General features: G+C 31.8%; 1 protein-coding gene across 1 annotated transcript; it reads left to right on the forward strand.

Moving 5' to 3' along the window:
* Window positions 1–12,384: 12,384 nt before the first annotated feature.
* LOC132624974 (WEB family protein At3g51220-like) lies at window positions 12,385–15,287 on the forward strand. The gene is made up of 3 exons (XM_060339734.1): window positions 12,385–12,767; window positions 12,854–13,007; window positions 14,634–15,287. The coding sequence occupies exons 1-3, from the start codon at window positions 12,757–12,759 to the stop codon at window positions 15,141–15,143; spliced, it is 675 nt and encodes a 224-aa protein (XP_060195717.1). The 5' UTR covers window positions 12,385–12,756; the 3' UTR covers window positions 15,144–15,287.
* Window positions 15,288–16,852: the final 1,565 nt, after the last annotated feature.

Here is a 16,852-nt window from a genome sequence, read left to right on the forward strand (position 1 = left end):
GTATCTAAAATTTTATTATATTAATGTTTGCTACAAATACAAAATCGGTAAATTTATTAATATTTTTTAAAAGAGAAGACTTGTTTTAAAGGAAACTATTTTCCTCTCTTTGAGATAAAATAATAGCAATATTTAAGCATTAGTTGCTACTTTCAATTTTAATTCGATTAATTTAAAGTTTAAAACGAAACAAAGTAGAAATTGATTTTCTATTTAAACGAAGAAATACTATTTTTTAATTTTTGGTAAATATTCTTGGTTTAGCTCGTTTTACTTGTCATGTTGTCTTTTGTATGGTTTTTTAAGAAAACGTCGATTAGAATTATAATTTGACTAATTTACCTTATTTATTATTTGATCTCCATTTGATATATTTTTTTTACGACATTAATGTCTTTTCACATTTATTAGAGTAAGAATAAAAATAAAAATTAAATTAAATTCTATCTTATTTTAAAATATAAATATTTTAAGTATATTTATTTTAGTAAACATAACAAATAAATGACATGGAGGAATAGCAGATACAACAGTTTAATATCTAGATTAGATCTCACGCTAATATAAAAAAAGAAAGAAAATTGTATGGTTTGACTACTTAATCTTTTGAAGAAATGCAATTTCATTTGCTCCCACTAATGGATTGATACGCATGTGGCAATGAATTTATCATTATTGACTTAATGAGATACTTTGAAAATTACATGAATATTGTTTGATTTTTTAATATGGAGTGCACTTTTTTTTTGACATTATTAATTTGCACTATTTTTATGCATATATATATATACTAGTTATGTGAGGCCCGTGCTAAGCCCGGGCCCAAACTCAAGATATAAAAGTAGATATTTTAACTAAAGAAATATAATAATCTATACATAGTTAATGAACTTTTAAGACAGATACATAATTTAACTTGTGCAGCGGATGGAGCTGCTCCTCTCTTAATTAGGGATTAGGGGTTTGAACATGGATATGGAAAAAATCTTTGGAGGAAGCGCTCCACCCGAATAGGCGCGATACAGTGCAAATTATCTGGATTAATTGGGCTCAAATGCGGATATCAAACACCAACCAGAAAATCAAAGAACATGAAAAATAAGGTAGGAGGTTCGATAGCTTTTTAAAGGTAGACCTTAAAAACAAAAAAGAAAAAAAATGACTTAAATAAATAAGATTAGGACCTAAAAGTAATTAATTAAAAAGTTTAAAAAAAATTGAAAATTATTGTGAGGACTACAAAAGTCCCTAGGTTCGATAGCTTTTGAAAAGTAGACCTTAAAAACAAAAAACAAAAAATTTGACTTAAATAAATAAAATTAGGACCTAAAAGTAATTAATTAAAAAGTTTTAAAAAAATTGGGAAATTATTGTGAGGACTACAAAAGTCCCCACATTTGCTCTTATATATAATAGTAATATACTATGTCCAAAACACGATTAATATAACATTAGTTTGTACTATTTTTATGCATATAATATATATACATATACTATGTTCAAAACACGTTTAATATAACATTGTAGTTTGTGCTCCGTATTTAAAACTTAATTATATTAGTGTTTGCTACGAATACAAAGTCACCACTTTTTTTTTTTTAACATTATATTTTTTTTAATATGGGGTTCAGTTTTTTTTTTTTTTTTTTTATATTGCTTGATTTTGATAATATGGGATCCACTTTTTTTTCCCATGAGTTTGGAGATGGTGAGTTCCACTTTTTTTTCTTCCTTTTTTTTTTATTGCTCGGTGTTATTTAGTATAGTGTATATAATATATATACACTATACTATGTTCAAAACACGATTAATATAACATTGTAGTTTGTGCTCCGTATCTAAAACTTTATTATATTAGTGTTTGCTACGAATACAAAGTCTGCACTTTTTTTTTTGATATTGTTTGTTTTTTTAATATGGGATTCACTTTTTTTTATTTTTTATATTGCTTGATTTTGTCAATATGGGATATTATGTTCAAAACACGATTAATATAAATGAGACTTGGGTGGGACGAACACTGCATTCATTTATGATACCAAAAGTAATATGAATGGTACTTTTATGTTTGGCCCATATATTTAGTATATATCTTTAACCTATTTCTATTAAACACGTGTATTGCTCTTTATTTTTTAGCAAACCACACGTACTCCTCTTCTGTTGGTACTCTAAATTTTTCCCACAATTCTCTTGGATTAGTAGGATTGTAATAAATTAATAATGTAGCAAATAAATGCCTCGGACTGTATGGCATTCGATAGCTTATAGCTTCAGACATACATTCTATCAAATTGTGTAAGAATCCTCTTTTTTCAGCACCAAAAGTAATATGAATGGTACTTTTATGTTTGGCCCATCTATTTAGTACATATCTTTGACCTATTTCTATTAAACACGTGTATTGCTCTTTATTTTTTAGCAAACCACACGTACTCCTCTTCTGTTGGTGCTCTAAAAAGTGAGCTTATTGTTGACGACGAAAAAGGATGACGAAAAGTGCCCAACCCACCTTTCTATATAGTAATAAAGTAATATACTCCAATGCGACCACAATGAATAAACTTCTCCCTCATTAAAAAGATAATTAAATATTTAACTAAAATCATCTATATATAATATAAAGCTAGGCATAGACAATCCTATGTGGCACCTCTCTATGACCACTATTCCTATTTATCTTTTATTTCCTTTTTTTTTGGCTTTTTATCCCTTTTATTTGAATTTATGTGATAATTTAAGTACTCCAAAAATCACCTCATTAACTCACTACATAATGGCAATGGCAAATTTATGTTCTCTATTATTGTGAAAAGGAAACCTCAACAGTTGCTCACTCAAGGGATGTAACCGGTGTATAAATAATGAGTAATGGCTGATATCCATGCTAATAATGACACCTTAAAGAGATTAGACATTGAATAAAAATGAATAACAAATAATGAGTAATGGCTGATATCCATGCTAATAATGACACCTTAAAGAGATTAGACATTGAATAAAAATGAATAACGAAATATCAAGTTTCAGTTTCAAAGACCCCTCATTTTCAATACCTTTTCATTTTCAGTTTAGGATACTATATATATATATATATATATTATGAAAATGTGAAGAATTTTGTAATGTTGATGGAGAAACAAATGGTTTGTATTGTGAAGACGAAGTTGCAGTGTCGACGGACCGCTTGTCACCACCGGCATCACCAATATAATAGGCAATAAATATGATATAACATCTATTTTTCTTTCAAGAACATTTGATCCTATGTAATATTTGGCTCGTGATTGCTTCCATCATACTTCGTTGTAACACTCAAAATATATTAGACACGAGAATACAATGGTCCACAACTGTACAACTCTAGGTAGTGTTTAAGGGGAGAACTATTTAGTTTTTTGGTAGATTTACTTCTTTTTTTTCCCCCTGTTGTAGTGATTAACTGTGGTAGAATTAGTTATGTGGTTACATACTGACAATTGTGAGACATAGTTTTTATTTTGCTTGCTGCAGGGACTATAATTGTTTTGTTTTCTAAAGTTACTTTGTTAATGTTTTCCTAACAACTATAAAATATGTTTTGTTGTTCTGGTCTGGGTTTAATTTAGTTGGCGAAGGATGCATAATATATCTAAAAGTGAGGAAGTCGGTTTGATGGACAAAAAGCTCTTATTATGAGTTAGTATTAGTACTCAATTTTCTTCCAACACAAAATAGTGGTGTCAGAATAACCTCGTACTGGTTCCCGGTGAGTTTGTTGGTCCTCTTTAGTTTTTAAAGATGAAAAAAAACATATAGGAGTACAAAATATTGAAGACATTACACTCCTCCTTACCTAACTACTTCGAGACGAATAACATACAAGAAAATCAAATAATTATCCTGCATTAAATGTCACTAAAAAAATATAAAAGAAGCAACTTATATGTTAAAATCTACATATTTTTAATTTTCTCTTGAAAATAAAAATAAACTTCATTTTAAATTGTGGCCCTTTTTAATTTTCAATTTTCACAAGTAAAACCTATTACAAATGAAATTAAGAGTAAATGTAATATTTAATAATAAAATTGAATAACGAGGATAAAAAAGATGTTTACACCTTTGATATATAGTAAAATGGTGAAAGATTAGATTAGTTTAAATTCGAACCGATAACATTAATCGTCTCTTCGGGTATTCTCTTTAATTATCTCCAACTCAAGAACAAATTGCTTAAGAATAATATATCAATTGTCAAAAATATATGTTCGGGACATGGAATAAGAGGGTAGCAAAATGTGTTGTTCTACCGTAAAATTCTTTATTAAAGGGAGAGTTTTAAATTTCACTCGACGAGGGATATTCCATGACTCCGACCGATTATTGAAAAAAGTCTAAATGACTCAATTGTTACTGGAGGTTAGTCTTCTAGGATCAACTTACTTCAAAGTGCCCATTAATTATTTGTTAATTTCAGGAATGATCCTATCAGTGATTATGTACTAGGCTTATCTAATGAATTGAGTCTTCCAAGAAAGGTTTCTAATGAATTTGCTACTTGAGGTTCTAGATTCGTTCAAAAGGCATAAAGGAATAGGCTAAGGGCGGACTTCTCCCGCTCTTTATTAAGACAAAAAAAAAAAAAAAACATTTTCTAAGATCTCTGATCTAGGGACTTTTAAATATCTCTTATAACTTCATATTCTTTTTTGTTGTTCTTCACCTTTTTCCATATGATGCCATTTAAAATAAATTAACATCTTTTAGCCTTTACAATAATTTACTTTTCATTATTTTAATATTTAGGTATTTATTTATAAAAATTATTTCGTAAAGTTAATAGTCTCTTTTATAATCGCGCGAAGCGCGATCAAGTTATCTAGTTTAATATATAACTCTAATACTACATTCACTGCACTTTCCAGTTTACAATGCTAGAAACCCTTGGACAAGGTAGAATTTAAGATGTTATTTGAAATAATATTGGTTAATTGGTTTTTGGGCTGAGTTGGCAGCATTACATTGGGGGCCAGACATAGCCCTTACTAATAGCTTAAATTCATAATGGATTAATGTTGATTCGATGTAATCACATTGTTACACCCTTATAATGAAAGGTATCACAAAAAAAAAAAAAATAGAAATACCTGACAACTTTTCGCTATTAAATAATTAAAAGCCGTCAATAATCATATTCAGCTACAGATTATCGAGAAATCTTCTTAGCAGCGGACTATTAGCAACAACTTAATGACGAATTTAGTAGCTACATTTTTTCAGTGTACTCAGTATTCCTTATGATTGCAGGGATGTATATGGAACGTCCCAACAATATAGCGAACGAATTTAATTAGAATTACTTGGAGAATAGATTAGAATTAATATACATCTTGATAAGATTCGGCTTAGGAAAAAATATATGAAACTCATAACCCATTTCATTTTGATTCATAATTTATGAAAGTGTTCAGAGCCGTTTGGACATGATTTGAAATCATGATGATTTGAAGTTGAAGTTTTGTTTGGATTTTGCAATTTAGATTTCTCAAGTTGTATTTTTTTTTTGGGATAAGGCATCATTACCCCCCTCACCTAGTAGCGTTTTTGCTACGACACACCTTATCTAATTTTTGGTCCTATCACCCCTCTAAACTATTTAAAACCGTAATATTTTACCCCCTTAAGGTTGACGTGGCAAGGAGAGTGTGTTTCACTCTCTTTGAGAGAGTGAGAAACATAAAAAACTGGAAAACTTAATTTTTTTCTTAAAAATCTGTATTTTCTTAAAATATGAATATAAATGTCACGACCCAAATCTAACATCAGGCCGTGACCGGGCACCTTTCGAGCTTCTACCCATAAGGTGAACCCTCTAAGCTAATCATGAGAAAATTAACGAGAAAAATGAATAATACGCAAAGTCTCATAATGTAACGAAAAATGCAGAAGCGAAATACAAATACTGAGTCTTGCCCATAAACCCCATAAAATGTCTAAGTCACGGAACTGCTAGTCTGAATATAAAAGTACGAGACGTAGCTCGGAATACTACTAAGTCAACTAAAGAAGAAGAGGCCGCCATGATCTAATGGTGGCTCACCTCTACTGAACTGGACTGAACAAAGCTGGAAATGAATCAAGTATCGGCTACCTGGTCACCGTTAACCACACCTGCACACATATAACATCAACAAGTATGAGTCTAAAAGACCCAGCAAGATCATCGACACTCTCAGCTTACCCTGGGGCAAGTCTTTGAAATCCCTGATAATGCATAAAAGCAATTACACAGTACAATTATATTAAATATATACAAACACTGAAGCTAAAGCTAAAATCATGATGCACAACCAAGCAGAACATGAAATACTCTGAATCTAAATCTATGCTCACGGGACATAGTACGTATTTATCTATGTCTTACCCCGTTTTTCGGAGAGGGCATTATTTACCCCCATCTTACCCGAACGAGCAATACATGAAATACATTGAATCTGAATGTATGCTCACGGGACACAGTACGTATTTGTCTATGTCTTACCCCGTCTTCCGGAGAGGGCATTATCTACCCCCATCTTACCCGGGTCACTTAAAATTCTAGCATCTATATCTCACCGAACATCAATGGGAGTTGTGGAAGTATGCCCCTCTGAAGATATGATAAGTGGAACATACATCCAATCAATACCACTTCTAAACTTTACATTTATATAAATAGTATCTATTTAAGCGAAATTACGCTAAAGGACTCATACAGTCATTACTTTAGAAACTTGAAAATTATCCAATTTAGATCATGCTTGCCTACTCACACGAACTAAATGGTTTAAATGCATACATACAACACAAACCATATGTTTTTTTATGAAAAGCAAGTAAACTAAGAGTTTAAGCCTCACTTGCCTTATAACCGGAACGCAACCTCTCCGAAAGTGCCAAATTTCCTTCAAACAAACTCCAATAGCCTCAATCTATTCAATACCATAAATAAATAGTCCAAATTAGCCTAGAAAAACTAATCCTAAAATTTTAGGGTTAGAACTAAATCTCAACATTCTATCCTTGATTCCATAATTCTTTTAAAAAGTGAAAATTCTCAATACCATTAAGAAACAATTATATAATAAATATATGTACCTAAGTATATATGTGCGTGTTTCTAGTCCCAAAATCCCAAAATACTACTAATGATGATAATAACATTAATAATAATACAAATAAAGCATAAAGAAAGAAAGGAAAAAGAAAAGAAAAGAAACCCAAAAGTGGGCGCTGTAGCAGTGCACGAAATTTGGACAGAATCCATAGCAAATTTCTTTCTTTTAAACCAATTATATCTCTACCCCACAACTTACCATCATTACTATAATGAATTGTTTCCCCCTAATCATTAGATCATGATTACGTCCTATTATAATTCATGCCATCCAATCCTATACACCATTACATATCTCTGCAATACCAATTCTATGTTTTCATGCTAAAAACAATAACAATACGTACCTGAATGCTTGCCTTTCTTAACCAAGAGAAATAAAAAATATATTCCTCTGTAATGGTTCTTATAGCAGCAGCATGAACTGCCCTCTGAAATCTTTTCTACTAATACTTCTCCTTAAAAGAAACTCCCAAAAACACCTATTACCCCCTTCTAAGCCAACTACTGCACGTGAACATTAAAGAAGTGGGCTTGGCCCACTATCTTTTCATTAACCAAATATATATAACGTCCACTAACATAAATTTGACCCTCTACTACTTATAATTAATAAACTATCTCATACATTATATGTGTAAAAGCAATATTTCTAGTAGCACATACATATTATATAAATATATTTTAATAGTACTCACTTTGATATGAAACTCATTAAAATTAGTAAACTATAATTAAGGAAACAATTTTAAAATTCACTCAGAAAATTTCAGGTTGTTACAATAAATCTAGTTTTCCACATTTTAAATAAATAATTAATTTTTTCAAAATTTTATAAAAAATCATTTTTTTTTTCAAATTTTGACAAGAAAAACACTTTTTCCGGATTTTATTTGAAAAATAAAAGTGTCCGAAGAAAATGAAATCATGAAAATCAAGATCTTTTAAGACATTTAAAAAAAAAAATCAAGCTTTCCATATTTTTAACAAATCCATTTTTCCATATTTAAAAAAAAAATCATGTTTTCAATTTTGGTTTTTTTTTTTAGAAAAAAACATATGGGTTTTAAAAAAAAATCAAAATTTCATTTTTTTTTTCAAAAAGGGTTTTAAATTTATTTTTTTATAGAAAAAAATTCAGTTTTTTAATTCGCGTTTTCAGTTTTTTTTAACGGGTTTTAAAAATAATTTTTTTAAAATAAAATCATTTTTTTTATTCTTAAAAATTGACACGTAAGCTGATTTTTTTTTAAAAAAAGAAAATAAATAAATGCACATGTGGCAAGGAGAGTGTATGTCACTCTCCCATATGAGAGTGGACATCATCGTTTAGGGGGTAAAATGTTACGGTTTTAAATTGTTTAGGGGGGTGATAGGATCAAAAATTAAGTAAGGTGTGTCGTAGCAAAAACGCTACTAGGTGAGGGGGTAATGATGCCTTATCCCATTTTTTTTCATAGCTATAAAAACCCACCAGTAGTGAAAACCATCAAAACTTTCTCAATTGTTATACAATCTTACCAAATGAGCAAATTATAGTTCATAACAAAATTAATACACTACTAGAAGGCCTTTCTAAAAAATACAACATCGATTGATCCATTAGTTAAATAAAAAAGAAAATTGAGCATGAGGTAGTGTAACTACTCTTTAATATAATCTCCTCACATTATATGCGCGATCTCTTAATATACTACCAACTTGCAGATCTTTTAATATTTGATATGAATGGTTGGTAAATATATCTACCGGCTTATGAATCTTTTTTATAAAATATAAACTTTTGAATCAAGTTTTACATTTAAAAAAAAATTAAAATCATGATTTGGAATCCCAAATCAAACATTTTTGGAGCATTTGGAATTTGGAATTTGAAATCATGATATCATGAAGTTGAAATTTTGTACAAATTACATAAAAAACATTGATTTAAAATAAAAATATGAAATCATGATTTCATAGCCAAACGCTTACTCAGCGTCTTATAAATCCGACTGACATGGAAGATAGAAAAAAAAAACATACGAATGATTCTTCTTTTTACTTAGATTATTATAAATAATATGACCACCTTTTTAAGCTTGTGAAGTTTGGTTTCATGTGAATTTCTTTAAGAAGTTTCATGAAAAAATATAGAATTAAGTCTTTTTTCAGAGAGTGATGGAGAGAGAAATGGGGAAGGGATGGTCTAGTTCTACAAGGTATGAAAGATCAAACCCATTAGTGCAAGGTATTTGTTTTGAGTTAATTTTCTGAAAGGTCATTCAAGTTTTGAGAATTGCCTATAAAAATTATTTTATTTCTCTTAGAATAATAAAATCACTCAATTATTATTATTTTTCTCAAAAATTATTAAACACCTCAAAACCATCCTTATCTCCTAATTGACATGCTATGTCATTATTGTCCCACCCCCACGCCACCCCACCCCGTTTTTTTTTTTTTTTTTTTTTTTTGTGATGGATGTACGGGCATAAGGAGAGATACGATTAGAAATGAAGATATCCGGGACAAAGTGGGAGTAGTCTCAGTGGATGATAAGATGCGGGAAACGAGGCTGAGATGCATGGATGACCCAGTGCGGAAGTGTGAAAGGTTGGCTATGGACGGTTTCAGAAGAGACAGAGGTAGGCCGAAGAAGTATTGGGGAGATGTGATTAGATAGGACACGACGAAGGTACAATTTACTGAGGACACGACCTTAGATAGGAGGCTATGAAGGACACAAATTAGGGTAGTAGGTAGCCGTGCGTTGCACTACTTAGTAGGTCCATAGTAGTAGTCTTAGTATTACTGATATAGGTTCTTGTCCTTTGACTTATGTTTACATTTTGTTATTTCTTGGACTGCGATTAGTTCATTTGTATATCGAATGTAGTTACTCCCTTTTTTCATAATGCTATATCATGCTTTTTTCTTTATTTATATGTGGTAGTTACTGCCTCTTTTTTTATGTTTGCTTTATCATGGCTTTTTCGCTCTCATTCTTTTTATTTTAATACTGCTTTGTTCTATTTATCTGTATCTGACCTTTTTTTGTCAAGTTTTCTCTTGAGCCGAGGGTCTTTCGTAAACAGCCTCTCTACCTCCCAAGGTAGAGGTAAGGCCTGCGTATACTCTATTCTCTCCAGACCCCACATTGTGGAATTTCACTGGATATGTTATTGTTGTTGTTGTAATATACCTATTTAACACATCAAGCTCATTTAACCAAACTCATGTTTTACACTAAATAAAAGGGGCAAAGGATTGACCCTTTTTTTTTTTTTTTTTTTTTTTTTAACACAGATTACTTTGGAATCAGTTTAATTTTGAGAAATCTAATTGAATAGCATATCTAAGTAAACAAAGGCATTGTAATTTTTTTCTTTCTATTTTGAGTTATTTGTTCTTGAATCTGCAGTGTATAATTATTTGATATTTGTCCTTGAATCTGCAAAAGGTATAGAATTTTCATCAGTATAATATTTATTTAAATATATTAATATTACTATTCTTACATTTTATTATTCCCTCCGAATAAAAAAAAAGTGTCCACTTAACCTTTTTTTGGGGGGTTAAAAAAAGTGTCCACTCATTAAATCAAGAAACAATTAACCTTATATTTCCAGATTTGTACCGATTAAGTATTATGTGATCAAATCCCAATGCCTATTTAATTAGGGGTAGTTTGGTCAATTTACATTTTTTTTCCTGGAGTGAGTAGTTTCTTAAGGGGTGTGCAAATGGCTAAGTGAATTCTTTTTTTTTTATCCGGAGGGAGTATTATATTGTTACTCTTATATGAATTATAACATACTTTTGGTCCATTTCATGTTAAGATATAAATATTTCAACTGGTCATGTTAATATCTAGCAATATATTAAAGTAAAGCCCTAAAGTAACTCAAATTCAATTTTTTTATATTTTAATATATATTTTAAAACTCTATCTATAGATTAAAATACTCCTATCTTTTAATTCAAACTCATTTAGATTTCATGCTAGTTCGTTGCTTTGCCTCTTTTTAATAGGGTCATGTTTGATCGTATAAGACATGAGTTTGGGTAAATGAATTTAATGAGTTATATAAATTTGTTATTAAAAAAGAATGGGGCTTCAACGATACTCCCTCCGTCTCAGAATATTTGTCGCCCTTACTAAAAATATTTATCGTTTTATTTACTCAAGACAAAATTAAGTAACTCTTTCCCATTTTACCCTTGTATTAATTAACAACATTTAAGAGATTCTCACCATTGATGAAGTCGATATTTATTGAGGAGAGATTACATGAAATATGATGAAATATGTTACGAGGGTAAACTAGTCAAAATGCTAGACTTATAAATGTTTTCTTAAGGGGGGTGTAAATGCAAAATGCCATAAATATTTTGAGGCGGAGGGAGTATGGTATGTCAATTAAGAGAGAAGGAAGTTTTTTAGGTGTTTAGTATTTTTTTTGAAAAAAATAGTGATAGTTAAGTGATTTTATTGTCCTAAAAATACGCGAGTAATTTTTGTAAGCAATTCCCAAAACTCGGGTGATCATCCAGATAATTAACTACTTTGCTTCTAAACATTAAATTTCGCAATCATGGGGAAGGACTCCGATATTGGAGTTACACATAAGATAAATTAATGTCAAATATCCTTTTCTTTACTTCTAAACGTTGCGACAAATACGATAAAATGTTAAGATATGTAGATTAAAGTCAAGAGGAAGGTATACGTAGGAGATACATATTTTCCTTTTTATTCGTTTCATTTTCTTTTGATTTTTTTTTGTAGTGAAAGGAGATCCTTGCCTCTTGGCATGAATGTCTATATACACTTTTATTCGATCCCAATTATGTGCCATTTTCCACCCTTACTTTCTTGATAATTACACTTCTATTTCAATACGATCAAGATTGTTTTTGTTCTAATCAATTCAATCTGGACAACCAATATATAATCATAAGAGTATTTTCTTGATGTCCTTGAGCTTTAGTAAACTCCTATGATTTTGATCGAGACTTTAACATGAAAACAGACCACAACGCGTGTGCATTTTCTTCTGTCAAATTAAAGTGATCTCTGTCTACTACAACTACGTAGACAGAGAAAAATACATGTACTTAAGTGGGCTTCCCTGAAATGGATCAGGATCAGGAGGGAGGTCCATTTCAAAACAACGAAGTTTGGGTCCCTTTTAAGGTTCACTTCTGGTGAGGGTGGCGGCACCAACACTTGCAAAATCTCTTTCACAACTATACAGTATATTGTTTTTTCCCTTTCCAATACTTATCTCTTTGTTTTGGGAAATTGTTATTGCTGTAAGATTTAAATGGGATGGTTCAACCACCAAACAGACCAAATATAAACAGTAAATATATCACCATCAAATAACAAACAATGATTTACACATATATCTTCTTGTGAAGTGAACGTGAAGAAATGAATTCCCTCCCACCTAGCTCCAATAACACCCTTAGTTCCTTCCTAAAAATGATTATCATGACATTCTTTAGTAGGTAATCCTAGAATTATCCCACCAATTTGTAACAAACAACCTCTTCCTTCGTCGTCTCATATATAAACCCAAATTGGACAAACCAAAATGTGACAAGACAAAATTTCGTCGTCATCTTCATTAATGCAGTTAAGGTGGAGTTTTTAGCTAGTCTCCTTTTGATCATTATTACTGCACAAATATAATAGAGAGAGGAAACTGAGTTATTTTTCTTGCATAGTGACAACTGGAAAATGGAAAGGGAAGAAGGAGTGGTGGTGCGGGGACGTGTGGAGATTGACACGCGGCAGCCTTTTCGGTCGGTGAAGGAAGCAGTCATGTTGTTTGGGGAAAAGGTGTTGGCCGGAGAAATTCATGCCAGGCAGCTTAAAGAGGTTTTTTATCTTTTTTCTAAGAGCCCGTTTGGCTTAGCTTATGAGCCGTTTTCAGTTTTTTTGAGTGTTTAGCTGACCAGCTTATAAGTCATTTTGTGCTTAAAATAAGCCTAAAAAAATAATTGAACTCGTTTGGTTTAGCTTATCTAAAATATCTTATAAGTTAAAAATAACTTATAAGCCAAAAAAAATAAGTTGGTTATCTCAATTTTTTTTTTGGGCTTATAAGCTGCTTTTTTTAAGCCCATCCAAATAGGCTCATATCTGGAGCTCTAGGATAAGTTTATGAGCCTGTTTGGATGGGCTTAAAAAAAACTACTTATAAGCTGCTTTAGATAAGCTAAGGAAAACGGGCTCAATTATTTTTTGGGGCTTATTTTAAGCACAAAATGGCTTATAAGCTGATCAGCCAAACACTCAAAAAAACTGAAAACAGCTCATAAGCAACTTATAAGCGGATCCAAACGGGCTCTATATACAGTATATTATTGAGATATCTCACCTTTTCATGATTCACGAACTGTCCATCTGCTATGGACTTTCAGTATGATGTTTTAACTTCCAAGTATGATGTTTTAACTTCCAAGTATTTCGAGGCCTTAGTTACCTACAGACTTCACACTTTTTTATTTTTTATAACTTTCTTTGGTATTACTCTCCGTTCCATTACGCGATATGCTATTTTTTTAGTCCTCTTAAAAAGATTTGTCACATTTATATATTACTAAAAAATAATTTATTTTTATCATCGAATCCTCATTTTACCTTTAGTGACATCACTTGCACTACAAGAAAGTATAGAAATGATAACAAAAAATTTAATATTTGGTAACAACTTAGTTTTATTATTGGCAAAGAACTTTTTTGTTGCCAAAGAATTCAATTTTGTTCCCATAGTATTGATTATTATTGCAAAAAATACTTTTGGCAACAAAAAAAGAGTTGTTGCAATAACAGCCGTTGGGAAAAATCTATGCAACAAAAAAAAATTGTTGCCAAAAGTACTTTTTGTAACAATAATCAATCTATGACAACAAAAATAATTTTGTTACCACATATATTTTTTCTTGTAGTGTTGTTAGAACTCACTTATATAACAGGTTCACCTTTTTTCATTTTTTTTTAAAAGAAGATCAATCATATGAAAGAACGCGTGAAACTTTCAATCATACATATATATTTCATTTTATTGCATGTTAATAGTAAAGGTAATATAATTTTGATATAACATTGCTTATGTGTTAGTTCGGAAACAGCCGTCCTACCTTGGTAGGAGTAAGGTCTGCGTACACTCTACCCTCCCCAGACCCCACGATGTGGGATTTCACTGGGTTGTTGTTATGCTTATTGCTTATGTGTTAGTAAAAGTCTTCCGTTGCATCTTAAATTTTTTGTCTGGTCAAACACTCTACACAATTAAATTGGAATGAATGGAGTAAAACTGAACTCGAGTATTAACACTATAGGCACTAAAATATATTGTAACTGTATTTTGCATAGAATTTTGTGGCACATTTCTGGCCGCATGACAAGCAAACTTTCTGCTCTTTGCATTTTAGCAGTATATTAAATTATATACCATAGTAGTACTCCGTAATTAAGGTGGTGTTGTGCTTGGTTCATCAGCATTCAGTGCAGACCAAGGCAAGTGATCGACAAAAGCAGCATAAATTTGGGGCACCAAGAGTTGAGCTTGAAGAGACAAAGCAAAGTCTCCAGAAAGCTAAAGAAGAAGGAGATTTCATGGCCCATTGCCTTCAATCTCTTAGAGAAGAGTTGGAACTAACAAGAAGAGAGATACAGCAGTTGAAGACAAGAGAAGTACCCCAGCAGAAAGTACCGTTAGCGGATCCTGATGAGATTGAAGAGCTAAAATTCATTGAGCAACCATCATCGAAAGTTGAAGTCAAAACACAAACCGGGGAAGATGATGATGATGAGATCGAGTTCGAGAAGAAGAGGTCAGTCAAGTTTGCTAGTCCTCCACTGCTTACTAAGGTCATTGACAACAAGGAAGACGTTAAGAAAGAATATGAGACGAGTCCTTCACAGCTCAAGAAGAAATTGAAGAGGAAGCCGTTAATCCCTTTAATTGGTGCATTGTTCTCCAAGAAGAAGGGAAATCAGGAAAATTAATCTTAACTTGTTTCCCTAAACATGTGTTGCGGTGATAGGAAACTAGCTATGTTACTCTACCAGTAAAATTCAGCTTCTGGCCTTGTTTTGAATAAGAAAATGATAGAGGTCTTAAATAAAAGATCCGTACCATTTTATTTCTAAGCTGTTAGTCTGTTACTCAATGGTGTTTCCTCTTTATTAGTCAATCTTTTTGATTTATTCGTTCAATTTAGAAGCGATCAACAAGAAGTTGACTAATTTCTATATATAGTACTAAGTACCTATAGTATCTTCATGACTTTATATAAGTGAGAAGCTGGTGCACAGGATTCCAAGGAATCATATGATCTTGTTCATTCTTTTGGTTTTTGGGTTCATAGATTTAATTTGCAAAAATAATTCTCTTCAACTTCTCCATCATCAGATACACGAGACTAAAGGGCAAGGAGCATCATATGTAGAATTAACTTACTCTTGTTGACTGCAAAGTTGACCAGACATCTTATACTATATCAATCGAGACTCTAAAAAGATAACGGGCTTTTTTTTGGGCAGTCAATCTGAGAAGCCCCTAAAGTGCTCTTAAATGAGGCAATTTGCACGATTTTTTGGGGATGGTTTTAATTTTTGTCCCTCAAATTGCTTGTCACGCCCCGAACCATGGCCTGTGCGTAACACGGCACTCGGGCCTTGCTTGCATGTGTCCGAGCGAACCTCATGGCTTGCTTGTCAACATGGGCATCAAACAATATAATCTATATAATGCAATTTAAATGAATCATGAAAATGTAATTTGCGGAATAAAGTCTTGAATTTATCTCATAGCATAAAATATCATGAAAACATAATAGTCTGCAAACATGAAAGCACCACTGACTCTGAGAGCTAACATCTGTCTATGAAACCTCTAAAACATGTCTAAATACTAACTATCAGGACATGGCCCTAGACTACCATAAATTGAATACTAATGCAGATTCCATGTTGAACCACGAGAGGAGTGGGGCTCACCAATGGGCTGATACTGAAATGATCCTACTGCGCAGACGTATGCTCCTGAAAACCGGTATTTGTACCGTGAAGTGCAGGCCCCGGGCAAAAGGGACGTTAGTACATGGTGAATAGTACTAGTATGTAAAACCTGCTGAAATGAAGAACATGGCACAACATAGGTATAGGACATGAACTGAAACTGAGTGTAACTTGAACATGAGCATGAAACATGAATAAAGTCTGAAAACAGTAAATCAATGGAAATACATGTATGTAAAACTACTTGTAACGTGGGGAACGCTATAGTATAACCTACAACATGATCTGGTACTTGCGTCCTACCAGGAGAACACTCACACCTTGCCAGGGATATGAGATTTACGTGATAATAATCATGTAAGGATCCAAACTGCATAATGAAGGTGTTGCCTCCTTGCTGACAACTCTTATCCTACGGTGGCAACGTAGTTTCAGGCTATCTGAGCCTTCTCGGTTAACTAAGCAATTCCCAAAAACATGAACATGATATAGTTGGCTAAGAAGCTCATGATTTTCGTGAAATAACTTGTAATCATGATTTCATGAAATAACTTGTAATATGGTTTCATGTGATAACTTGTCATAGTCTTGCAAACATGTTCTTGATTCATGAGTAATAACAATAGTTCATAATTACATGTATATACATAATTGACTTGAAAACATGCTTGTAACTTGCTACATAAAATCATAAA

Source organism: Lycium barbarum, chromosome 12 (genome assembly GCF_019175385.1).
Source record: "Lycium barbarum isolate Lr01 chromosome 12, ASM1917538v2, whole genome shotgun sequence".
NCBI classification, from domain to species: Eukaryota; Viridiplantae; Streptophyta; class Magnoliopsida; order Solanales; family Solanaceae; genus Lycium; species Lycium barbarum.

Excerpts from the sequence above, each read along its gene's own strand:
- LOC132624974 (XM_060339734.1), top strand. Across the intron at positions 13,008-14,633 it reads ATGCCAGGCAGCTTAAAGAG|CATTCAGTGCAGACCAAGGC; the intron begins GTTTTTTATCTT and ends TTGGTTCATCAG.